We start from the raw sequence: 26,720 nt of genomic DNA, 5'->3' as shown, positions 1-26,720 counted from the left end.
ACTACTGAACCCAACAACCTTGAAACCAAGAGGACAGGGGCAAGAATTCTGGAAAATATTCTAGTCTTTTGTCTCAGTGTCAGCAGCCAGGAAATCATAATTTATGGCAAGTGAAGTAAAACACTAAACTAATAGGCAGCTCAAGTGGTACTGGGGACAAGACTCTGTACACACTGGGGAAGAAGTTGGGTATGTCTCTGACTAAGAATTCCACTACAAGCAAAGAAAGAATTCTTAAAGAAGAATTAGATGCTGGCTCCATAACTTTACTTACAATTAATTTTAGTACAGTGGTCTAGGGAAGGCCTGGACCCTGAGAAACAGAGGCTGGCATGCACCAAGGAAGCCCTAGAAGACTAAAACGGTCTGTGGAAATCCTTGGATCATCAAACTTTCTGAAATTCAAATGCGTTTCATCTTAATTATTCTTATGAGAAGCGGAATGATATTTCCTAGAATTGTGACAGAAAAAGGGGATGAAAGAGACACTCAAATTACAATGTGGAAAGCATCTCTCACAAAAGGAAGGCCTCAAAGGCTCTCTAACAACATTATTTAGTAATATCAATGAAATGAAGCAGACAATAACTTCCAGCTTCAAAGATGGAAAGCTTCTCAGAGAGAAGACTCGAAGGACTCAACTCACTTTATTAGCAAAACTGAAATGGCTGCAAAACAGAACAAACCGAGGTACTGTACACAACACTAGACAATATAAACATATATTATGGTCATTGTCAAGTGGGATGTGTCGAGTCACAGACACACCCCTTAAGGTGGATGACAATGTCATGATGGAAAATGGAGAGGCCTAGGGACAGAGTGAAAAAAAAGGTTGTTAGTATAAAATAAACAAAAAATGTCTCCAAGGTAAATTATTAACCAAATAACATGGATGTTAAATACAATTTTAAAAGACTAAATTAATGGAACACAAAAAAAATTCTCAGACTATGGCTTGCTACAGCATTTAATGTCACCTCTTCCCTTATCTGTAAACAAACATAATACAATTGCTTACTTAATTGCCACATTGCAAACCATGAATTTATGTCAGCTACACTTTTGTCATTCTATGTTTTGTCAATTTACTGTGTAAATTTTTGAATTGCTTTATTGTTATATTAGGTTATAACCACTGGACAGACCTGAAAATTGTTAATGTAGGCCAAGGCTGTACATAAAATCTAAAATAAAATAAAACGAAACAAATAAATTCCAGCCCCTTGGAAAATGGAGAACAAATATCAATAATTTTGGTAAAGGTAGTCATGAGTAGTTTCCTTCAGCCTTTGAGATTTTCAGAGCAGAAAGGAAATGGGGAGAGGTGTTTCAAGGTGCAGTATGGGATAGAGTGAGGAGGTGACAGTCTCAAAAGTTTCATCAACCTATCCCAACAATTACGGCACAAGTCCCAGTAGTTGTTGAAGATGGGACTCCATCAGATATGCAGTTCTAATAACAGTATTACTGAAGTCTACTTACCATTTTGATGGGCTTCTGTCTAAGGTCAGTATCCGTCACTGGTTTATCTTGTTCTGTGGGCTGAAGTCCTTGCCGAGACAAAACTTGAAGCACTGCATTGTTATCACGCAATGAGCCACCCTCTTCTTTTGGCAAGATTTTGCTGCACACACTGCAGTAAATATCAGTGTTCAGCAGCAGTCGAATAACTGGAGGTTTGATGTGTTCCTGTTCATACTGGTCTGTGTAAAACGGCTCTCTCAGCTCCTCAGGAACATGCTCTGCAAAGAGAACAAGGAAAACTTTCTAAAAGGTTCAGTTCTCAGCAGGTTCTATTCTACCTAAAACAAAAATCGAGGATAGTCCTCTAGAAACAGCCAAAATACTGTTATCGTATGTGCATCACTTTATTAGCATAGAAATACACTGTATTATCACTCCCCAGGCAGTAAGGACTTGTGTAAGAATACTGCACAGGCATATCCTGTTTCACTATGAAGACAAATTTAAACCACTGAACTCTGAAAATATACTTAACACTAAACCATTGCTAAAATCCTTCCTGGTTCATAAATGGGGTGACTACAATGTTGTGTCTAGATTAGCGACTTTTCTTCCAAAGCTCAACTGGAAACTTAGTTCTTTCATCTGAATTTCAACTTGCTTTTATTTGAATTTCAAGCTGTAAATCACTCCATGAAAGATGAAAAAATGTCAAAGTAATTTGTAATTTAAAAAAAAACCTATCTTAAGCAGAAATGTTGGTTATGTGCTTTTGTACAATGGGAGTGAAGTGATGAGTCACGTAGCCTCAAGTCTTGTTGTAATATACTTTTCTTTTTGAGGCATTAAATTGTCTCTCATTTCCTTTGAGAGGATTACGGTTCATTATGAGCAGACAAACTAAACATTTAAATGTCTTGGCATACTGACGTTCTAATCTTCTGTAAGTATACGACATCATCAAGCAATAGCTAATGGCGTTAGTGCATTGATTTTCAAGCTAACTGGTACTATGCAACAAAAAAAACAAGAATGCACAAAGCACGTTTCATAGCTCAGTGTTGGAACCATCTATGGTGTAAAAAAATAAACAAATCACAGGCTGCAACACAAACTACCATAAAAACTTATCTAATACTGTTTTCCTCAAAGAATATCGTATCTGATGAAACATTTAAGGAGTAAAGTTTCTTCTAAATAACCAGCTATTAAACTTAAAAAAAAAATTCTTACATGGTCCCAAACTGCTTAGAAAGTTTCACATTTTAACCAATGAATAAAAAGACCTCCCTGTAGCTATAATCCACATTTTGTCAAGTTCAGCACTCAGAGAATAAGGAAGCATCGTCTTCAGATGTCAATGTTTACATTACTGTAATAGTATGGGTAAGTAAAACCAATCAAGGTGATTATTTTCTTTTTCATCCTAATGTAGGAGATACTTGAAAGCATGCAATGTTTTTCATGAAATTTCAGACACACTCATGAGTTCATCTTGTTCACAATGCTCCAGACTCCGCAAAAGTTCTTTCAAACTGAAGTATTTTTTTTAGAAAATAAATCTAATGGTATTACAATTTAAGGAAAATTACTTCAGGATAAAAAGAAATTAGCTGTACTTCAAGAAAATCTAGATGCACATATCTGCCATGGTTTAGTGGTAAATCACTGTGTATGAAGTGCAGGGTCCTGGGTTAGAGCCTTGCAGAGGTAGTTTATTGCTTTCGTCCTTTCGTAATGTATAATGGAAATGCAAATTGGCCTACGACAGGTGAAGGAAGGTAACAGCTCAGATAAACTGGGGAGTTGGCTATACATCTCAACTGTACAGACTTTCACATAATATCCTGATATTTTGGGTCATATTTTTGGTCTTTTTCTCATAAAATTGTGGTTTTCTGGCAAAACATTGAGGATTAAAGTAAAAACAAATGACAGTTGAGTTTCAGACTTAATAACCTTCAAAAAATCCATGCGAATGCAATACCTATTATTCTATCATCTTCCTAAGTTTGTAAGAGCAATAACTAAAAAGTGTCCCTATTTTTGGGCCTTTGTGCCACCCCCTTATTTATGGCTTTGTCCAGATTTCTTGCTCTAAGAGGTTGAGCGGTATGGAGCTGGCTGTAGTCTTAGCACACTAAATGGCTCATAGGGGCATCTCTACATTAACATACCCAGACAAACATCACTTTTCTTAAATAAACAGCAACATTTACCCGTTTCAAGTCAGTATCTTAACCATAAAACTAAAGTCAGCTTTAGAAATAAGTGGCCTCATACACTGTGGTGGCACTACAAAGTGAAAAATGCGAGTACAATTCAGCTTCTGCATACCAAAATATAGTCCTGCTGCATTAAAATAAAAGGACCTACAAGCAAAGGTATTATTAGTGTCGACCTCTGAGCAAAGGATAAATCCATCACATTTAAGCAGAAATGTTGCATGGTTTCTAAGACAGTTTCTGAAGGGCATAATAGGAAAGACTTTCTTAAAGAAAATGCACACCATCATAATTGTAATAATAACCATTTGTTAATCAGGTAGGTCCACTGGACACAGTCCCTTTTCAGGTGAGACCCTGGAACAATGTCTGTTTAAGCAGCTTGCTCAATGTTACACTGTAGCCATCCGAGGGCTGAAGGACTCAGGCCAATTTTCAGTTCCGATTTAGGCAGAACCATACACCTGAGAAGGAGTAAGTGATTTATTCTGTACATTCATGTCAGGGGCTATGGCCTAAACATTCCATCAAAGAAGCATTTAAAGACACAGCCCTTCTATTAATATAATGGGAAATGTAGCTATGGGACCCACTTATTAAAGCAATTTCTGTTAGAAGTGATGACAGGATTATACCAGCTGCTAACTGAAAATTAGACTGACACCACAAAGACTGATTTCATGGCATCCCATCACCACCACCATGAAGATGGAGGTTGTAATGACTAAAGCCTAGCAAAAACATGGTGAAAGACCATCATAAAATTAGTATCATCCAAAGAGATTACATGAAGTTGTGAAGGCAGAATTCTTAAAAGACAGCTTCACCCTACTCACAACATTTACTTTTCCCAGATTCTATTTTCCTCTTTACAGAATGACTCTTGCATAGCAGACTCCACTCGAGTAGAGAGATAAATCCATCAATATACCCTGTGTGACCATGTTTTTATTAGTGTCTTGGGTGTCTGCATAAGCTGATGTGGGGAGAATGGGTGTGCCCATCCTCAGAGGGAGGGGGTAAATGGGACCATCCAACTCCACAATATATCACAGGAGCAGCAAAGATACAAAGGATGGCCAAGAAGAGGGGAGCCTAACACCAAGCCATGAATTTGGTAGCCCTCATCGTGGGTGCAAAGGGGCATGCACTCACATGGAAAGGCATAGTGACTCCTGCTACAATGTGGGTCACAATTTACCCCACCCTGGGGAGACATTCGCACCAAACTAAATACATCATCCTTGAGGGGACACTAGTAATGACACAAAACACAGCTAACTGCCTTTGTGATTACCTCCTCTGGCCAGCTCTCGCCCTCAGTGGGGAATACCAAGAATGGGAGAACAAATGAATTTGATTGACAGGAGGAAGCTTGATGCTTGGCAGGCAGAGTAGCAAAAAGCATACAGAAAAATGATCATTACATTGCCATATACAAAAAAAAAAAACATGACAAATCCTATTTAGGTTTTCTCACTGAACATTATGCTGGATATGAATGACCTAGCATGATACTTTCTTTAGAATTCTATCATCCTAGCCCTTCTCTCATCACATTTTAATAGTGACCTAAATCCAGACAGACAGCTGTAACATTGCAGCTCTTGTTTTTGTTTTTAACCTAACTAGTGAGGTCATAAAACTTGCCAAGTCTGTTGGAATACACAGCTCCTTTACTGTATACTGTCATTTACAGCAGATTTGCCCCTCCACTAAGGCTGTAAATCTATTGTGGCTTTGGGAATCTCACAGCTCTTTTAATGTGAACTTTGAGAGTGCAGAAACCTAATAAAAGAAACTGACTGGATGAACTGATTTATTTACTTTCAAAAAATATAATCTAAGCACTATTTTGCAGCAGCAGCAGAAAATGCTTACCTTATGGTATTTAAAATATGACAAAGAACCCAAACCGGATTGTAGTACAAGATGAAAGTTTCAAACACTCTGTGCAGAAATTCCAAAAGGAAGCCAGTGACCCAGTTTTCGGTCAAGCAAAGGCAATCATGATTTAGCTAGGGGAACAGGGTGTGAAAATCTAATATTTTAAGGACTTCAGACTGCTTTACGAGAAAAGGGAAACTCAAATGAAGAAAACAAAATGACATCAGTGTGTTTGTCCCGTTGGAAGAGAATAAAAATGAGTAACGCCAACCTGGAATACAACAGACACTTATTGCACAGACCAAGTGTTACTTTCACTTTCTAGACAAAGTAAAACGTTTTAATAAAGTAGCCAAAATGTAAGAGTATTTTAAAGAAGCTGAAATGTAATCAAGGATGTTCCAAGTATACAAGTTTATATGGCTGAAGTACTTGGAAAAGTACACTGTTTACAGACAAGCCAGACCAACCTGTTTCATCTGACTTACCCAGGTTATACAACTCGGGTGGAAGATCATTCATAATCTGTAAAAATTAACAGATGTAATATAAAAATATTGAAAACACGACTATATAAAGAATACAGAAGCTTCTGAACATATAATGGCAGAGAAGAAGGCTAAGCAAATTCCCATGCCATCAAAAAACATAAAACTGAATTTAAAAAACAATATCTAAATGACAGTCACCGTTGATGTGACTCCAGGACTCCATGTACAAAAAAGAGAAAAAAGAGTTATGGATGGATGTAGAATTGTACAATAAAGTACTCGCTACAAACCTAGGCATATAATGTATGGCATATCAGATTCACAATGATTCTGCAAAGCTTCATATCCTACCCAGGAAAAAAAAAAGTTAAAAATTGACATCTCAAGTGTATGAATCCTTATAAGAGACATACTTGTGTGTGTACAGTAAGTGAGCAAATGCATTACTACAAAATCAGAAAAGCAGTTTGTTTAGATGGCAAAGGCCTCCTGCACCCCAGCAATCCATTATTTTATTGTTCTCATTCCAAGACAGCTGCACCTCAGAGAAAAAATGATCAATAAGGTAGAAAATAAATATGTCTTGCTTAAGGGACAATCCCACTGCATTAGCTCTGTAAGTTTTGTACAATTATATGCCCTTAGTATCCATAAACAATCTTCATAAAAATGAGAAAATGGTCCACCTTCTTCACTTCTCTCCTATGCTTATCCAACTATTCCACTATGAGTCCACCAATTCACACCTGTACCACACCCATAATTATCATCCAAAGTTGCAAACCATATTTTCCACTAAATAGTAGACATATCTGCACTCAACACTGCACTGTTTTATGTGGTATACCATCTTTCAGTGAGAGGGAGTTCTGGGTCCATTGCATTTCACAGAAGAGTTGTGCTGAAATTCCCAGTTATCGTGCACAGTTTATCACCTGTGGCACCCTTGCCTCATGCTCATTTGGAGTGATATTGTGAAATGTTGCCTTCGAGGAGGAGTCCATTGACGCAATGAAAAAAAAAAAAAACTGAATTGTGAAATTTGACCTTAGAGGGCGATCTCACCGATGTGTTGAAACAATAGGTAATGGGTTGAGGCTGTTACACTAACACTTTAATGCAGAAGGCAAATGTAAAAGTAACAAGCAGAAATCAAAGTACATACTGTTGATATTAATTTGATTGCCACAATGTTATCCTGCATAGTATACGAGGCTGAGCAAGCCACATGACAGACTTCTTCTAAGGTTTGCTCAGTAGGCAGTACCAGAATCTAAAACAAGCAAACATGCACCAATGAACTTGCTTCTCAGACTGCATTTAAGTAATTCACCTAGCTCTGACTACAGGCTGAAAGTTTAACTCCACCATTATTACTAATAAGCTTACATGCCTTCTGTTCTTAATATACAAACAGAAGATATACAAGACCATTACAGAACTGGACTGATTTCAAAACTATTGCTGTATCTCTCAGTACTTGACTTGAGCCATGGTATACCTATCACACAGCTGAATCAGGCACATGTTGTTTATACGTCTTAACCATTTTGGGGGAAACTACACTAATCTGTCACACTTTCTTAGTAAATAAGTCACTTTGTTCATCTGGTAATTGGAATTGCTAATTGCACAAGTGCTGCATGTGAATGTGTTACCGTCTTAATCTTCTTCACAGAATGGTTTGATTCCAGTTCTCATGTTATATTAATTTTACTGCTGTAACAATCTGTGGCTGAAAATGGTGCACTCTGTCTGATCCACCTACCCCTTAAGTAAATGTATGCAATAGATTGTGTACACAAGGCTACCAAAGCTAACCTCAGTCTCAGAATACCTAGTGAGAGTATTTAAACTGTCTACATGTATAGTGCACCCAAACCATTTGCTGTTTTTGAGTCAGACAGCCATTCTGCAGAACATACCGGAGTGGAACATGTCTGGACTATGTAAACTTACTGAACCATTAAAAGGTAAATGGTCATCAGGACTGCATATATACTCTCTTCCTGTTAATGTGCAATGTATGAACAGTAATGAATAGCTTTTCAAGCACTCCCCTGAAAGAAAAGTACAGCTGTGTACACTTACCATAAATGTAGATGTTTGAGTGTATTCACTGTTGCAGTCATTACATTTGGGTAATCCTGCTGGCAGGTTGCCCTTAGTCGGTCTGAATTCCAAAGTCTTGGGTCCTGCGATGGCTGTCATTGCCCCTTTCCTGATGTCAGGTCATCAGGGTTATAAAAGAAGCAGCCAATGCCATTTTCTTTAGTTTTTCTTGCCCCAGATATCAGGTGCCCCTAAAAGGGTAGCCACAATTTATATGTATATATACAATTACATGCAGCAATATAAACTTTACCTTCATCCACAAGCAAATACACCACATAGGTTGTATAAATCAAAGGAAAGTTACATTCCATCAGAAGAAAATGGGGGGATGGCGGGTGGGTAACCTGGACTGTAACAGTGAATGCACTTGAACATTTACATTTATGTTAAGTGTACACAACTGTATTATGTTCTTCATGTTTCACTGTTGCAGTCATTACATTTGGGTAGATTCCCAAAGCTATGGTTGGGAGGCTGGAGCTAAACCACATTAGGAGTGGCTATGAGACCCTGCAGAACTGCAGTGGCAAAGCCTGCCCTGGATTTAGAGTAGAGTGGCAGATGATAGTGCTTTGTAAAGGTGTGCAGTGAACTCCAAGTAGCTACCTCTAAAATGTCTTTAGTTGGTACTCCCCTGAGAAAGGCTGCTGAAGTGGCTGCAGCTCTGGTGGAATGTGGCCTAATGCCCTTAGGCACTGGCTTGCCATGGTATAAGTAGCAGAAACTAATGCAGTGGCCTATCCACTTTGAAATAGTCTGCTTTGAGATAGCCTTTCCTTGTGATCCTGAAGCATATGCCACTAGTAATTGCTCCGTCTTTCTGAAAAATATGGTTCTGTCCAAGTAGAATCTAAGCTGTCTGTGCACGTCCAAAGAATGCAGAATTCTTTCCCCCTTGTTCTGTGGATTTGGATAAAAAGTTGGCAGATGAATGGTTTGGTTAAGAGCCACACTGGACACCACTTTAGGCAAAAATGTTGGGTTTGTCCTCAGAGAGACCCTGTCCGGATAAAAATTATGAATGTTTCCACAGCCATGAGTGCCTGTAGCTCTGAAACTTATCTTGCAGTTATTGCTAGGAGCAGAGCTGTTTTCCAAGATAAAAACTTTATATCAGCAGTAGCAACTGGCTCAAAAGGAGGCATGGTGAGTTTTTCCAAGACACAGTTGAGGTCCCATGCAGGCATTGGTGATCTCCTTGGAGGCCTTAAATTTTGGCTCCTCTGAGGTACTGTTTTAATAAGGGATGAGAAAAGATTGGTGGCTCTGTATTGTAATAAGCCGAAATGGCAGAGGCATGAATTTTAATAGATGAGAAAGATAGGCCTTTGTCCAGCATCTCAGTTAAGTATTGTAAAATCTGAGGAATATTTGGCACAGCTGTATCTGTTCCTTGTGCCTGGTTCCAAGCACAGAATCTCTTCCATTTTCCAGCATAAGATGATCTAGTACTAGGCCTTCTGGCTTCCAAAATGACATCCATCACAGCTTTGCTGAGAGGTGTGTTTTGTATGACTACATTATCTGCCATGCTGCCAGGTTTAAAGTCCTGAGTTGGCTGTGCAGGATCTGATTGTTTTGCTGGGACAGTAGATGCGGTACTTGAGGTAACGTCCAAGCTGGGCATTGAGACAAGCTCCTTAATATTGGGTACTAGTGCTGGCGGGGCCAGTCTGGTGTAATCAGTATCATCTTTGGCTTCTCCTGTCTGACCTTTAGGAGTACCTTGGGGAGGAGAGGCAGAGGGGGAAAGGCATATACTAATAGGTTTTTCCACTGAAGGATAGGGCATCCACTTTCCATGCTTGTTTGTGATAAATCCTTGTGCAGAATCTCTTTATTTGGTAGTTATGAGGGGAGGCAAATAGATCTATGTCCGGGCATTCCCATTTCCTTGTTATCATGCTGAAGACTTGTGGATCTAGCTGCCACTCGTGGGGATCCATGAGGTTTCTGCTTAGTTCATCTGCCAGAGTATTTTTTCCTTCCTGGCAGGAATTGTGCCTGCAGATGTACTTGGTAAGTCAATGCTGTGTCCCACAAAGTCATGGCTAGTCTGCAAAGGGGGTAAGAATGTGTGCCCCCCTGCTTGTTTATATACCACATGACCATGGTGTTGTCTGTCTATCAGTAGTTGTCCTGGATGAAGTAGGTCCTTGAAGGCTGTCAGGGCATTTTGAACAGCTAGCATCTCTTTTTGATTGATATGTAGATGCATTTGGTTTGAGTTCCATGTTCCCTGAATGCATCCTCCTGCCATGTTCCCTGAATGCATCCTCCTGCCATGTGGGCCCCCCAGGCATAATCTGCTGCATCCGCTGTTAGTGTCTGCCTGGCTGGGGGTAATGTGAATGGCTGTCCATTGTTTTGGTGACAAGCCTTCGCCCACCATCGAAACTCCTGTTGCAGGCAGGGAAGGGAGTAATTATAGTTTCCAGGCTGTGGCAATGTTGAGTCCAAACACTTTTTAGGTACCATTGAAGTTTCCTCATATGCAGTCTTGCATATGGAATGAGTAGGATGCAGGATGCCATGAAGCCCAAAGCTTGCAGAATTTTTCTTGCAGATAACCGGGCCTTTGTAGCTAACATTTTGAAATAGGTAGTCAGTTGCCTTTGTTTGTCTGGCGTGAGATAAGCCATCTGGGCAGATGTATTTAAGCTTGCACCCAGGAATAGTATCTCTTGAGAGGGTACTAGTTTTGATTTCTTTTCAATGACTGTGTACCCTAGGCATGTTAGAAGTTTTTTCACAAACGCCAGATGCTGTAGAAGGATGTCCTTGTTCTCTGCTTGAATTAGACAGTCGTCCAAGTAAGGATATAGTTGTATTCCTCAGTCTGCAGTAAGCGATTACTTGTGCAAGGCACTTTGTAAAGACCCTGGGCACAGCAGATAAGCCAAAGGGCAGTGCAGAGAATTGGTAATGCATTGAGCCAGCCTTGAATCTGAGGTATCTTCTGCATATTTGTCTGATTGGGACATGCAGGTATGCCTCTTTTAGGTCTAAAGTTACAAGCCAAGCGTTCTTGCCCAGCATGAACAGAAGCTGCTGCAAAGTCAACATATTGAATTTTGATATATCCTGAATGTGTTCAGAATAGATAGGTCCAGTATTGGCCTCCAGGCCTTGTCCTTTCTGGGTACCAAGAACAGTCTTGAGTAAAATCCTTGTCCCCGCTCTTGCACTTGTTGAATGGCCCTCATGTCCATGAGGGATGAGACTTGTTTTTGTGCCTCTGCCTATTGATTGCTTGGCAGATCTGGCCAGCCATTTGCCTTTGGCAGGTTATGGAAATTGAACTTGTAGACTTGCGACATGATATTTAGAACCCACTTGTCCTGGGTTGTAATGCACCAATTTTGAGAAAAAAAGTGCTAATTTTCCTCCTAAGTGTGCAGCCAGGAAATAAGTGCTTGGTGCAGGCAGGGGGAAGTCATTGGGACCGTTTCCTGTAAGGTTGTGATTTGTCTTCTCCAATTTTGGAGGTAGAAGCACCCCATTGCTTTGACCTGTATAAACCTTGCGCCTGGGATCTGACTCTAGGGCATTTGGGTCTGCCCCTTTGAGGTCTGTCTGACACAGGAAAGGACCAATTCTTTGTTGGCCAGTGTCTACTAAACCTAGGCGGCTGTACTTGTAAGAAATCTTTGACCGTTTGCATAGATTTAGCTTTGTCCTCAACACCTCTTCTGCCTCAACACCAAACAACGTATCATGCTGTAAAGGTGCATCTAATAATTTAACTTTAACATGATCAGGCAAATTTTGTTCCTTTAACCAAGCATGCCTTCTAATTACAGAACCTGTAACTGCGGCCCTGCAAGAGGCCTCTAAAGAATCAAAACCACATTGCAAAGTATGCTTTCCAACTTGTTCAGCTGCATGCAATACATCCTGCATGTCCTTGTTTTCTGCACATTCAGAGTTTAACAACATTTTCTGTTTAAGCAATGCCATGAGATGTTGCTGATATTTTAAGTTTAAGGCCCTTATAGCCAAGGTAGCAGATGTGTAAACCTTTTTTCCCCATCTATCCAGTGCCCTAGAATCCCTGTCAGAAGGGGTAGGGTTTTTTGCAGTGGAAGCCTCAACTCCCTTGGGACCCTGAGAAACAGTTTCTGGGTCTGCAGCAGGGTTTTAAAAAGGAATTTATGTGACTCAGGAACCCTGTAACATCTGTCAGGCTTAACAGGAGCTGGAGGCAAGGAGTCAGGGGTAAGGCTAGACTCCAAAAATACATCATCTACAATGTCTAACACAGGAGGGATGGCTAGTGGCTTGTGCTGAGGTAGTAACAAGAAATCCCTGAGCCTCTTTTTAGATTCTGAAAAATCTTGGCTCTCCCAGTGGAAATGCTCCCTCATGGTATGTAAGGTTTCTCCAAAAGAATAGCCCTCAGGAGAAGCTGAAGGTATGGAGTCTTCAGCACCAGAATCCTCATAGGGGAAAAAAGAATATTCCTGATCAGAAGAAATGGAAACCTGATCTGAAGATTCATAGTCGGTCTCTTGCCTAGGCTGCTTATCAAGAGGGGTATGGGAACCCCTGATCAGGGTAATCAAGTCTATGGCCATTTTGAGCATCTGTTTTTTGGGCATGGAGGCCTGTCCATGTGGCTCTTCAGTTTGCTTCTTTGCCTTTGAAGGTGCTTTAGTCTTTGCCTTTGGAGTCGGTTTGATGTATTGATGTTTGGGTCTGAATACACCCTCAGAAGCCTGTGCCTGCTCAATGGCTCTGAAGGATTAGCGTCCAAGGCTCCAATACCTTGAGTTTCCAGCGGCATGACCGACTCCACTTGGGAGTCGGTAGCGGCCTGCGACTCTAAAGTAGCGGTCAGGGGCTGCAAAAGCGCCTCACTGAGAACCGGCGACTGGCTTAGGAGAAGCTTTGTCGGTTTAGGACCTCAGCTGTCTTTCTTTTTCTTTGCGTTTTTTGCGAACTCCGGTAGTCGGATGGCTTTCCGATGACATTTCTGGATAATTAAATCTGCGTCCAAAGTAGTTTAAAGCAAAATCATACCGACGCTCAATAGTGCGTTGGTTAAATCTAGCACAAAACTGACAACCTAGAAAGTTATGACCAGGGCCTAGGCAAGGAATACATTAAGAATGAAAGCCCTTATGAGGTATTTGCTTCCCACAAGAAATACAATTATTAACTTTTTCTGAAATCGGTTCTGGAGCAAGAAAAAAAGTTTCCCCAATGGAGTACTTAGCTTTATAGAAGACTTTGGATCTGAAATTCGAACTCGAAAATCTCAGGAGTCGGCCAACCGGCACTTGCGAACTGCTTCTGCTTCGGGCACGAGCGGCAAGAAAGACTGGAGAAAATGGCGTCGGCTTCTTCTTTTATACCCCTGACGTCAGGGAAGGGGCGACGACAGCAGACGCAGGACCCAAGACTTTGGAATTCAGGCCGACTGAGGGCAACCTGCCAGCAGGATTACCCAAATGCAATGATTGCAACAGTGAAGCACGAAGAACATCAACAGTAAGGTACTTAACAATGGAGATGCAGTTATAGCCTACTTTACTGAACTCTGCTGGCCTGATCTTTATGAAACAACTTTCAGCTTCTCCCTTACAGACAGCTGTTAATAAGGCAAGAGACAAGACAGTGGAAAGCCCCAAATGTAGATGTGTCTCTTCTTTATAGTTATTAAACTATTTTAACCTTTATTAGCTTCAAGGCCAACACTCATATTACACTGCATCCTCACTTCATCTGACATAGCCGCTCATTAGTCCTGCAGCAACACATTACCTTTACAATATCTCCAGGGATAATCGAACACAACCACCACCTCTGGTAAGAGATGACCACCAATCCTAGATCACCCTACAAGGGTCAAAGAGTTTCCTGCAATTACAGAAACTCTCTGAAAGTATAAATCAGATAATTTAGGCATAAATTTTATTCAGCAATTAACAGTCTAGAAAGCTATACTACTCTATTAATATTTCACTTGTCCAATCCCCCCAGCTTGTTTGCTCTTGGTTTCTCTTGGACACTACAGTGCCTGTTCCATATACATAAACCGTTCTCACATATATGGCATCTTGGTCTTGCCCAGCTAATCCATGGCAATTCCAAGTAGTTTACCACACTTCCTCTTATTCGCCATACAGCTCAGGCTTACACAGACTTATTTCACTTTCCTAGATGCATTAACTCATCTACTCCATAACATGAACACAAAGAACCTTCCTATTTATTCCTGATGCAATGTCTAACTACTCCAACAGCAACAAAAAATGAGCCTGTAATACATAAGTGAATGTCTTAACTTCATTTCCCAAATGCATAAACTGGAGCTGAGATCAGCAGCCAGATCTTAATCCTCTAACTTGCACATTATATACAAGATAGTCAGAGATGAACTTGAATGGGCATAGAAAGTTGTAGTGTGACCAACAGGTTACAGCATTCATGAATTATACGTATCAGAATCTAAAAAACTAAGTACAAACAAAAAAACTGGACACAGTGTGATCCATACGACTGGCAGTACAAACACTATGGAACAAATCTACCAGAGACAGAACTATCACTTTAACATCGTTCTAAGCTTCACTGGCAGAAATAGAGTTTTAAATCTGAGAAGTCCCTTTTCCTAGACGTCAATTATGAACCTTGAGGTCAACTTCATTATTAAGCTGAAGTATTAGAAAAGCTATAATAAAGCCATTTGAACTCTCCTTAAGTTTTCAAACCCATATCATAGTTATAGCTTACGATATGGTAAGCAAAAACTCTAATAAAAATAAATGTATCCTAAGGGAAATGAATGGAAGACAGGATACTGCAGCTCTATTTTTAGATTTCTTAAAAGCCTTTGCTACAACAAACTGTGTCGTGTAAGCAAAAACAAAACAGTTTTCTAAAGCAATGGGAGATTGGAACACGCAAAACAAACAAAACAAAACTAGAAAATGGTGGGGACCTTCATGATCTCTAGCAAGGAAAAAATGAAAAGTACTGCATGGCTTTGGGGCACTAAACTACTCCCATGTCCCATTTTCTCAGGGAGAAAAAAACTCTAGGATAAAGTTGACCACAATGGAATTTTCTTTTAAAGAATTAAGCACAACTCTCATGACCCAGTGATTACTTTCCCAACAGGCACCAAAGAGCCAGATGAAAACAGTGTACCATCTACGCAGGCCAAAGTCACCTCTGGACTCCACCAAGGCTCACTTGTTGTACCACTACTGTTTTCCATGGGGTGGATGTCACAAACTTTATGGCATCATCCAAAAACAGAAATATCCAGTTGTCACTGCAAGGTGGATTAATATAGCTCGAGACATGGCTACTGCAAAATCAACTTGCATTTGAAGTGTTTTGCTACACATTATACCTGTATCGCAGTATAAGGTGGAGCGTATGCTCAGTGAATTTCCCTACCTTTCACTCCCAATATTTCTGGGCCATTAAGCTACCCCCCCCCAAAAAAATTGCTTAATTCTTGGTAACGTTAAGGAAGATAAGTGGTGCATTCATCCGTAGACTTTAATGGCAGCACCACTGCATGTGCAAAGAGATACCTCCATTAACGTTTTACGGACTTACCATCACCCTAGTCCTAACTTGATACCAGGGGTCACACAAAGAGCAATGGATATTGGGGTAGGGAAATCTCAAGTTTACTGAAGGAGATTACAAAGTCACTGGACATAAGAAAAATAACTGAAGGGAAGGAAAATGCATTGAGGCATTGCAAGAATCCTATACCATGGTGCAAGAAACGAAATACGTGTCATTTGCCGGAAAGCAAATCTGATAGAAAGCAATTAGGAATAGACTGATCAAAATCCATGGTTGCCATCCATTCTGTAAATGACACAATCAAAAGCAAACCTAGCCATGAGTACATTGGGGTAACTTTATCTAAATACTTTGATCTAAGGTTAGTAAAGGGAGCACACAACAAATAAGTAAGACTAACAAAATGATGAGACTCACCAAAAGAATTAAAATGTTTTACAAAACCAAGCTACAAATCTCCCAGTCAAAGTACAGTTTTGTACCAACCATAAATGTAGATGTTCGAGTATTCACCCTGCTGCAGTCATCACACCTGGGTTATCCTGCCGTCAGGCGGTCCCGCAGTCCGGCGTCGGTTGCTGTCACTTCTTCCCTGACGTCAGTGCGCCAGGGGTATACAAGAGGCATCCGACGCCATTTTCTTCAGTTTTCTTGCCCCAGATGTCAGGTGCCCCCTCCCAATAGGAGGTCACTACATATTGCCAATAAAACATGTAAAGAACATACAAAGCATACCTTCAGCTATAAGCAAATACACCACAAAGGTTGTATCAGATATAAAGGCATTGAAAGGTTCAGCTAGGCCAGAGGGGATGGAGGGAGGGTAACCTAGACTGCAGCAGGGTGAACACTCGAACATCTACATTTATGGTAGGTACAAAACTGTACTATATTCATCGTGTTACCCTGCTGCAGTCATCACACTTGGGTTGAATCCCAAAGCTAAGGATGGGTGGTGGAGTTAAACAGGGTTTGAAGAAGCTAGTAGGCCCTGCAAAATTGCAGTGGCAAAGCCAGCTCTACAGTATAGAGGTAAATGATATTGTTTGGTGAAGGTGTGCACTGAACTTCAAGTTGCAGCTTCCAGAATATTCTTGGTTGGTATCCCCTGAGAAAGGCTGTAGATGTAGCTGTAGCCCTGGTGGAGTGGGACCTAATGCTAGCATTTCCATGATGAGTATAGCAGAAATGTATACAATGTCCTATCCATTTTGAAATGGTCTGTTTTGAGATAGCTTTTCCTTGTGATGCTGTAGCATAGGATACAAAGAGCTGGTCAGATTTTCTGAAAGCCTTAGTTTTATTCAAGTAGTAACGTAGTTGCCTGCGAATGTCCAAGGAGTGCAGGAGTCTTTCTCCTTTGTTCTGGGGGTTTGGGAAAAAGGTGGGTAAATGAATGGTTTGGTTTAGGGCCACACTGGATACCACCTTGGGCATAAAGGAGGGGTTAGTTCGTAGAGAGACTCTGTCTTGATGAAAAATGAGGAAAGGCTCCACTGCCATTCGTGCCTGTAGCTCTGAGACTCTTCTAGCTGAAGTTATTGCTAGCAGCAGGACAGTTTTCCATGATAGAAACTTTAAATCAGCTGAGAAAGCTGGTTCAAAAGGTGGCAGTGTAAGCTTTTCCAGAACAAAGTTGAGATCCCAAGTTGGTGTTGGTGTTCTCCTAGGCGGTCTTATGTTCTTGGCCCCTCTGAGGTACTGTCTTAAGAGTGGATGTGAAAATAAAGGAGGATCCTTGTTGTAGTGAGCTGAAATCATTGAGGCGTGGATCTTAATAGATGAAAAGGAAAGTCCTTTGTGCAACATCTCAGTTAAATATTGTAGAATCTGAGGAATGTCTGGCTCAAAGGGATTTTGGACTTTAGCCTGGTTCCAGGCGCAAAATCTTTTCCATTTGTCTGAATAGGCTTTCCTGGTGCTGGGCCTCTTGGCCTCCAGAATGACATCCATAACAGCTTTAGATAGAGGAGTTGGCTGGTTGTTTAGGTGATTTGCCATGCAGCCAGATTTAAAGTCTTGAGCTGGCTGTGTAGAATCTGACTGTCTTGCTGGGTGAGAGCAGGTGAGGAATTTGTGGTAAAATCCATGGTGGGCCGTGGGCCATGTTCCTTAGTATTGGATACCAGTGCTGGCGTGGCCAGTCTGGAGCAATGAGTATCATTTGTGGCCTCTCTAATCTGACTTTCAGCAGCACCTTTGCTAGAAGAGGCAGTGGAGGGAAGGCATATACTGTCAATGTTTTCCAACTGAATGTGAGGGCGTCCACTTTCCAAGCTTGTGGGTGGAATGTCCTTGTGCAAAATTTTTGAAGCTGATAGTTTTGGGGGTTGGCAAACAGATCTATGTCTGGGCGTCCCCATTTTTGAGTTATCATTGCAAATACTTGTGGATCCAGTTTCCACTCGTGGGGATCCATGATGTTTCTGCTTAGGTCGTCTGCCAATGTGTTTTGCTTTCCTGGCAGGAATTGTGCTTGTAATTGAACTTGATAAGTCAGTGCTGTGTTCCACAAGGTCATTACTTGCCTGCATAGAGGGTAGGAGTGTGTACCCCCTTGCGTGTTTATGTACCACATTACTGTGGTATTGTCTGTCTTTATTATTAGTTGGCCTGGGTGTAAGAGGTCCTTGAAAGCTGTTAGGGCATTCTGTACAGCTAGCATTTCTTTTTGATTGATGTGCAGATGCCTTTGATCTGTAGTCCATTTGCCTTGAATGCACTGTCCTGCCATGTGTGCTCCCCAGGCATAGTCCGATGCATCTGTTGTTATAGTTTGCTTGGCTGTGGGTAAGGTAAAAGGCTGACCCTTGTTGAGGTGACATGCCTGTGCCCACCATAGAAACTCCTGTTGAAGGCAGGGAATGAGGGGTATCATTGTTTCCAAGCTGTGGCTGTGTTGAGTCCATACGCTTTTCAGGTACCATTGTAATTTCCTCATATGCAGTTTTGCAAATGGTATTAGTAGTATGCAAGATGCCATGAATCCCAAGACCTGCAGAATTTTTCTTGCAGGGAGTTGGGTCTTTGTTGCCATTATTTTGAAGTATTGAGTCAGCTGTAATTGTTTGTCTGGCGTGAGATAAGCCATCTGGGCCGTTGTATTCAAGCTGGCACCCAGGAATATTATGTTTTGTGAGGGCACTAGTTTTGATTTACTTTTGTTTACTGTGTACCCTAGGCAACTTAGAAGGTGTTTGACAAATGCCAGATGTTGTAAAAGAATGTCCTTGCTTTCTCCTTGAATAAGGCAGTCGTCCAGGTATGGGTATATTTGAATTCCTCTTTGTCTGCAGAATGCAATTACTGGTGCCAGGCATTTTGTGAAGACACTGGGTGCAGTAGATAAGCCAAAGGGCAGTGCAAAGAATTGATAATGGGTTGAACCTGCAATGAAACAGAGGTATCTTCTGCAATTTTGTCTGACAGGGACATGCAGGTATGCCTACTTGAGGTCCAACGTTACTAGCCAAGCCTTCTTGCTCAACATGGGAAGAAGCTGCTGTAGTGTTAGCATCTTGAATTTGGGTACTTGCAAATAGGTGTTTAGAACTGAAAGGTCCAAAATGGGTCTCCATGCTTTGTCCTTTCTGGGAACTAGAAAGAGCCTGGAGTAAAATCCTTGTCCTTGCTCCTGTGTAGGTACCTGTTGAATGGCTCTCATGTCCATGAGAGCTGTAATTTGTTTTTGTGCCTCTGCCTATTGATTTGGTGGCAGGTTTGGCATTCCTTTCATCCTTGGCAAGGTGTGAAAATGTAATCTGTATCCTTGTGAGACAATGTCTAGAACCAATTTGTCTTCTGTGATGATGTGCCAGTTATGTGCAAAAAGTGCTAATTTTCCTCCCAAGGGAGCTGCCAAAAGAGATTTGCTTGGCAGTTTGAGGGTTAAGTCATTGTGTTTGTCTTCTAGTATTTTGGGGCCTGTCTTCTCCTCCATTCTTGGTAGCGGCACCCTATTGGCGAGGTTTGTAAGGGCCTTGTGACTGACCTCTGCCCCTTGGGCGTCTGTATTTGCCCCTCTGTGGTCTGTCAGAAGCTGGAAAGGACCAATTTTTTGTTGGCCAATTTCTGCTGAAACGAGGGGGTTGTACCTGTAAAAAAATCCTTGACCGTCTGCATAGACTTTGCCTTATCCTCCATTTTCTTTAAAACCTCTTCTGCTTTGACACCAAATAAGACATCCTGCTGTAAAGGTGCATCCAATAATTTTGCTTTAACATGATCAGGCAGGGTTTGTTCTTTTAACCAAGCATGCCTGCATATGACAGACCCAGTCACAGCTGCTCTACAGGAAGCTTCCAATGAATCAAATCCACGTTGTAAAGTACGTTTGCCCACCTGTTCAGCTGCATGCAACAGATCCTGCATTTCCTTGAATTCAGACTGTTCAGAATGCGTGCTCATCTTTTGTTTTAATTGAGACATTAGGAATTGCTGATATTTCAGCATGTGAAACTGACAATTTAATGCTCTCATAGCTAGAGTAGCTGAGGTGTATACCTTCTTTCCCCACCTATCTAGTGCTCTGGAGTTCCTTTCAGAGGGTACAGGATTTTTAGCCAGAGAAGCCTTAGCCCCTTTGGGACCCTGGGAAATTGTTTCTGGGTCAGCAACAGGGCATTTATAAAGGAATTTGTGTGAGTCAGGTACTCTGTACTATCTGTCTGGTTTGGCTGGAGCAGGAGGTAGAGAGTCTGAATTTAGACTAGATTCTAAGTAAACATCATCCACAATGTCTAAAACTGGAGGGATAGCAAGTGGTCTGTGCTGGGGAAGTAAAAGGAACTCTCGGAGCCTTTTCTTTAAATCAGATTAGTCCTGGCCTTCCCAGTGGAAATGTTCCCTTCATGGTATGTAAAGTTTCCCCAAAGGAATAGTCTTCAGGGGAAGATGCTGAGGGGATAGAGTCTTCAGCATCAGAGTCTTCATAAGGGGGAAAGGAGTAATCCTGTCCCTCAGAAGAATCTGAGGAAATTGAAACCTGGTCAGAGGAGGCATAATCCTCCTCTTGTCTTGGCCTTTTGTCTGGAGGGGGATGGGAACCCCTGATTAGGGTAATCAAATCTTCAGCCATCTTAAGCATCTGTTTCTTAGGCATGGGGCCTTGAACTGGAGACTGATGTACAGTCTTTTTAGGTTTTAATGGAGTTTTAAGCTTAGCATAAGATTTAATGGAGAGTGTAGTCGGTCTGAAGACACCTTCTGCAACCGAAGGTGTTTCTACTGCACCGGGATCTCCTTCTGCTCTGGTGTCGGAAGGGCCTAATGAAGATGGCTGTGTCGGCCTAGTACTCTCCGTTTGAGAATCCGAAGCTGTCTGGGGTTCCAATTCTGCGGTCGTCAGGGGCTGTATAGTTGCCGCACTGAAAACCGGAGAACAGGCGACAGGCCCAGCAGAGGCCTCGGAGTGTGGCTTGGTTCTAGGCTGCCTTTCCTTATCTTTGCGTTTTTTATGCATGCTGGTCGTCAGTTGCTCCAACGGCATGGTATAATTAAATTTCCTACCAAAGTAGTGTCGAGCGAAATCAAAACGACACTTGATAGTTCGTTTATTGAACCTAGCACAAAACCAACAACCAGTGACGTTGTGGTCTGGGCCTAGGCAAGGAATAAAATAAGAATGGAAGTCCTTATGAGGTATTTGCTTCCCACAAGAAATGCAATTGTTAACTTTTTCTGACATACGACTGAGGCAAGAAAAGGTTCCCCAATGGGGTACTTAGCTTTATTGAAGACTTCGGACTGAAATTCGATTCGAAAATCTCAGGTGTCGGCCGACCGGCACTTGCGAACTGCTTCTGCATCGGGCACTGTGCGGCAAGAAAAACTGAAGAAAATGGCGTCGGATGCCTCTTATATACCCCTGGCGCACTGACGTCAGGGAAGAAGTGACAGCAACCGACGCCGGACCAAGACTTTGGAACTCTAGCTGACTGCAGGACCGCCTGACAGCAGGATAACCCAAGTGTGATGACTGCAGCAGGGTAACACGATGAACATCAAAGCTACTGCCAATACTCATGTAAGGTACTGTTACATTAAGCCTTCCTCTTCAACAGTCTTCACAAACTTAAAATCTAATTGACCAGGCCAGCTAGGTTATCTAGAACTCGCATCTCTGCAATGTCCCGAAGTAACTTTCACAGTCAACTAAATGCAACAAAAGCATGCATACAGATTCAATTTTAAGGTCACTCAAAGTCTAACATCCTGAAACCTTCTTTAGACTCTTAGGATATATAAGCCTCAGATATGACAAAGGATGGCAGTACAGCAACGTCAGCCAGTTCCAAGTACTGCAAAAGGAGGGGAGTGACAAACACTAACACAGCAGCACTTAGTAGATACCCACTTAGTAGAACCCTCTCCCTAAGGACATCAGGGAAGAAGCACACTGCAGCTCTTTTAATTGGCCACTCCACCCTCCAGTCAATGCAGATATACTTCTCTCACCTGTAACATTCTCTAACTTTGAAATCCGGACAGAAAATTAAACACAGAGTATGACAAGATAAGGAAACCTTTGAAGAAAGTTATATAAAGACACAGAACATAACAGGAAACCACTTGATAGATGCACAAGATGTGGCAGGAGTAAATATAGAAATCAATAAAATGTATGTGGATTCTAAAATGTATTTTCAAACTATATATTTACAAAATCTTATGCAAAACCATCTGGCTCTGCAAAGAGGGTGATAACTGTGCTAATAATATCCATGCAAGCTCAGACATGTAAATTTAATTATATTATATTGAAAGAACTATGCAAACTGGAGGCAAACAAAAAGCACAGGGAGAAGACGGAATTAGTAATAAAAACACTTCAGCTTGAACTAAATGTACCATATCCATTATTCACTAGGTCATTTAAGCACAGGTATATTCCTCAAGACTGGAGACATGCACTTGTTAAACCCATCTTTAAGAGCAAGCGTAATAGGACAAACACAGAATTACACTGACTCATAAGTTTACTTTCTTTTTGGGAAAAAAAAGATAAATTTAATTTGGGAAATTAAAAGAGGTTATTTTGGATAAACTATTGTCAGAACTAGAAAGGTTGGGACTTGAAACCATAGATCACATACATATGTTGAAAAAAGAACTAAAACTACCTGTAATAGAACGTTCTATAATAATAGAAAATATAGAAAGTGGCTGTGATGCAATTTCTAAAGGCTTATCTCCAGCCTTTGATAGGGTAGTACACAAAACACTGATCAATAACTTAGAACAACTAAGGATTGCTGCACTCTTGATAAGATGGATAGCTGCATGACTTACCAATAGGACATGGCAAGTATCATACAGCAATTGGAAAAGTGAAATTAGAGGTTACAGTCATGCATACCTCCCAGCTGTCCAGATTTTCACAATGTCCTGGTTTTTTCTGCATATTTTCTGTATGCTGCTCATATTTATAGTTTTGTGGCAAATCTCTGGGATGATCACAGGACTGAAGTCACTAAATAGTAATATACATTTCAGGTTCAGACTTCAAATTCTTCAGAAAATGCAAGTTAACTCCAATTCTGTTATTCTAACAACTTTCTAAGTTTATAAGAGCATCATCTAAAATATGTCACTTTTTGGGCCTTTGTCCACCCCATTATTTCAAGCTGTGTCCAGATTTCTTGCACTAAACGGTTGAGAGGTTTGCAGTCATGATGTCCCACAAGGCTATGTCCTAAGCCTACACTTATTTAGGTCACATCTTTCTGATCTTTCTTTTTTTTAACTAAGGTGGTCTGTAATTTTCATGAAAATGGGTGAGCCGATTGTTTTAGTTACTGACAGGGCCTGTCTAAAAAAAAACTTGACTATTTGGGCAAAAGGGGGATGCTGATACATGCATAAAAAAAACTAAGGTTGTGACATTTGGAAGACAGACTGAAGGGTGAATATTTAATACAGCACAGTGATTGCAATCAGATTCATTTAAGGACCTGGGTGCATGGGAACAAGTAGCTTTGTGTATTTTTGATCATATCAATCAATTAGTTAATGATAGTTATAAAATGAAAGGCTTTACAATAAAAAGGTTTATAAAGCCGATGAAATCATTGTTTATAAACTACATCAGACCAAAACTAGACTGTGGAATAATATGGAAACTTTATGTAAAACTCAGCATGGGTAAATTTGAAATAGTACAGCAGAAACATTCAAGGCCATCCATGAATATGAAAATTTAAATTATGAAAGATGAAAATATCTGAACCTGTAAAATAAAAATATCTGAACTTGTACAAAGTTTCATTTAAACATTTAAGAGAAGACGTTATTCAGGTATATAGGGCATTTAGTGAGAACTACCTCTGGGAATGTTTGGGGTTATAAGAATAAGGGACATAATAATTGGTTCTTTGAGACAGCAGCTGATGCATGGAATAGATTACCAAATGATATTAAAGCAAGCACAAGTTTAGATAGTTTTAAGAACAACCTAGACACTTAGCATGGGAATAACTGTTTTGATACATTGACAGGCTAGAAGGGCATTATTGCCTGTGCCAGAAATATTTTTATGAATGTATTTTATCAACTGTGGGTAGTTTAGTGTCTGAGGAAACCTGCAGCACTTTTCAATTCCATCTATTTCAGCCACATATTTAGAAGTTCCAACCACATTTTTGTCCAGATGTTGCATTGTTTCTAAAAGGAATTTGCCTAAGCCTGTATGATAGGGGCTGGGGGGTCCATTCTGTGCTTTTTACTGCTGATCTACAATTTTACATTCTGACAGTGGGTCTTGCTGAGGTTACCGGGTTGCAATAAAGCACACACCCAGGACCTAGACAGAAACTCTTGTCAAGAGAATTAGTCGCTGAAGAAATCTTAATGAGGTCTCACACTCAAAACGACTCGATAGCCATGTTCTTTACACTCAGTTGAGGGTTGGCAAAACACACAAATCAGTGCATAATCTTGAATCTCTGTAACTGTGGCATGCTTAGCAACTTGCACTAAACAGCTAAAGTGTCACAGTAAACAAAATACACACAACAATGTTGACTACTGCAAAGCACCCCCCCCCCCCCCATATTACAAGCAACAAGCATTGCAGCTGCTTTTACATTTCTGAGTCATCACATACCTGGGTGATCCATAAAATGTACAGCAAAACACTGAACTGAGCAGTTTCATTAGATGCATCATTCCCTCTTGTTTTTCAGTACCACAACAACAAGCTTTCAGCTGCACAATGAACGCAGGACAGCAAAATCAATTTTAAAGGATACTTACAACAGACTTGTTCCGGCCACAACCTTGATGCAATGAGACACAAATGTGCACATGTATGCAAATCTTCCAAGAAGCACAAATTTAAACTCAAGGACAAGAAACTTTCTTCGTATGAATGTCATGAAACCTTCTCACTGTGAAGCTAGATAACCATTCATCTAGTAGCAATACAATGCTGAGAGGCAAGAAGCAACGCCTGATAGAAAATACATTAACTCTCCATTTTCAGTGTCACAGTAACAGGCTTTTGGATGAACAATGCCTGTAGAACAGTAAAAGGGGCATAACTGACCGACTTATTCTGATAAGTACTCCAGATACAGTGAGAAAAACATGCATACACGTACATAAACTTTTCAAGAAGCAACAATGTTTAGAAGAGCATAGCCCTCAAGTGACTACTTCAACACCCCACACAACATACTGATATAGGGCCAACAGACTCTTACTTAGATGATCACTCCTCTCAAAAAGAAACTTCCATAAATGTATGACCTTATTGTAAGTTGGGTGTTACTTTGTCTGCCACCGCTGCGACATAAAAACATAACATCTGTTAAACTGTGGCCAAGCATTATGGACTAATGTACAGTGGAACAAAGCTTATACAGCTTTTATCTATAATGCTTAACTACAGGCTATTTTGCACTACTCTCAAAAATATGCTCCAAAACCCACTAAATCACAATATTTTTTTTAAACTGCTCGTTCTTCGCTCTCGAGGAGAATTTTTTGGCATCCATGTTTTGAACGAGTAATATGGTTACATTCAGAGACCCAATCTCTCAGATGTACCAAAAATAAACAGTACATGTGCGCCGTAACTATTTTAGAAATGGAATCTCCTTTAATGTTCAAAAGTGAACAGTCATTTTCATCAGGAGCAGACTAGTCAAACATTCCCGTTTTAAAAGTAGTGTGATCCTCCAGGATATTTAAAGTAATGCGGGATGAGGTGGGGGTTGAAGATCCCTCACTTGCAGGAGGGAAGGTCATGAGGGTAAACTTCCCATTCAAAAAATGGAGTATATCAACTTCGCAGAGGGTAGACTTGATAAACCGGACAAGTTTCTCCTTGATATTAGGACCAAATTTAAAATAATCTCCATTTACAATTTTTCAGGTCACTTTTCTTCTCAGAATATGCTGCTACCTACGTGCTAATTAATTTTACAGTCCCACAGCCCTTCCTAGTCTCTCAAATTGTTTAACTTTACAGTCTCTAACATTAGTGTTTTATGTAGCGTTTGTGTAGCAGGTTCATTCCATTTTGATATGAACACTTGTGAACTTCACAGGTTTAGATGATCTTCTGTGTCACACAATTCCTTAACTCTACCACATTGATTCAATGCATGTCATGCATTCAAACCGCAACCTTTGGACATATTTTGCATACATTACTCGCTATCATCGCACATTTTACAACTATCAGGTAGTACAGTATCACTCAGACTTTAGTAATGATGCCAAACCACTGCATTCCACTGTATTCTAACCTGTCTCTAAAGAAACTAATTTACTTTCAGGAGGAGATTTACTTCACTGATGACAATTTTTAACAAAAAGAATGAGGTCCGTAACTATATTAGGTACAACAGCAGAACTGAAGATTTGGAAAGATAAAATGAAGAGTGACCAAGCCAAACAGCCTTTCTTTACAGTGCTTAAGACCTCACCCACAAAATAGCTGCTCTGCCTTTACTGCCGTACCCCATGCCTGCTGCATCCT

The 26,720-nt window shown here is 40.7% G+C and overlaps 1 protein-coding gene across 1 annotated transcript in view; it reads right to left on the bottom strand.

The window, feature by feature from the left end:
• CAMSAP3 (calmodulin regulated spectrin associated protein family member 3) overlaps positions 1–26,720 on the bottom strand; it is a gene marked incomplete in the record, with an annotated part of 1,204,937 nt that overhangs the window by 764,457 nt on the left and 413,760 nt on the right. Inside the window, 1 exon segment of the mRNA XM_044084445.1 lies at positions 1,486–1,745. Coding sequence (XP_043940380.1) covers positions 1,486–1,745 — 260 coding nt within the window.

The sequence above is a fragment of the Protopterus annectens genome, chromosome 9.part0 (assembly GCF_019279795.1).
Source record: "Protopterus annectens isolate FY-2018-M chromosome 9.part0, PAN1.0, whole genome shotgun sequence".
Classification (NCBI taxonomy): Eukaryota; Metazoa; Chordata; order Ceratodontiformes; family Protopteridae; genus Protopterus; species Protopterus annectens.
This window is presented reverse-complemented; position numbering and strand designations above follow the sequence as displayed.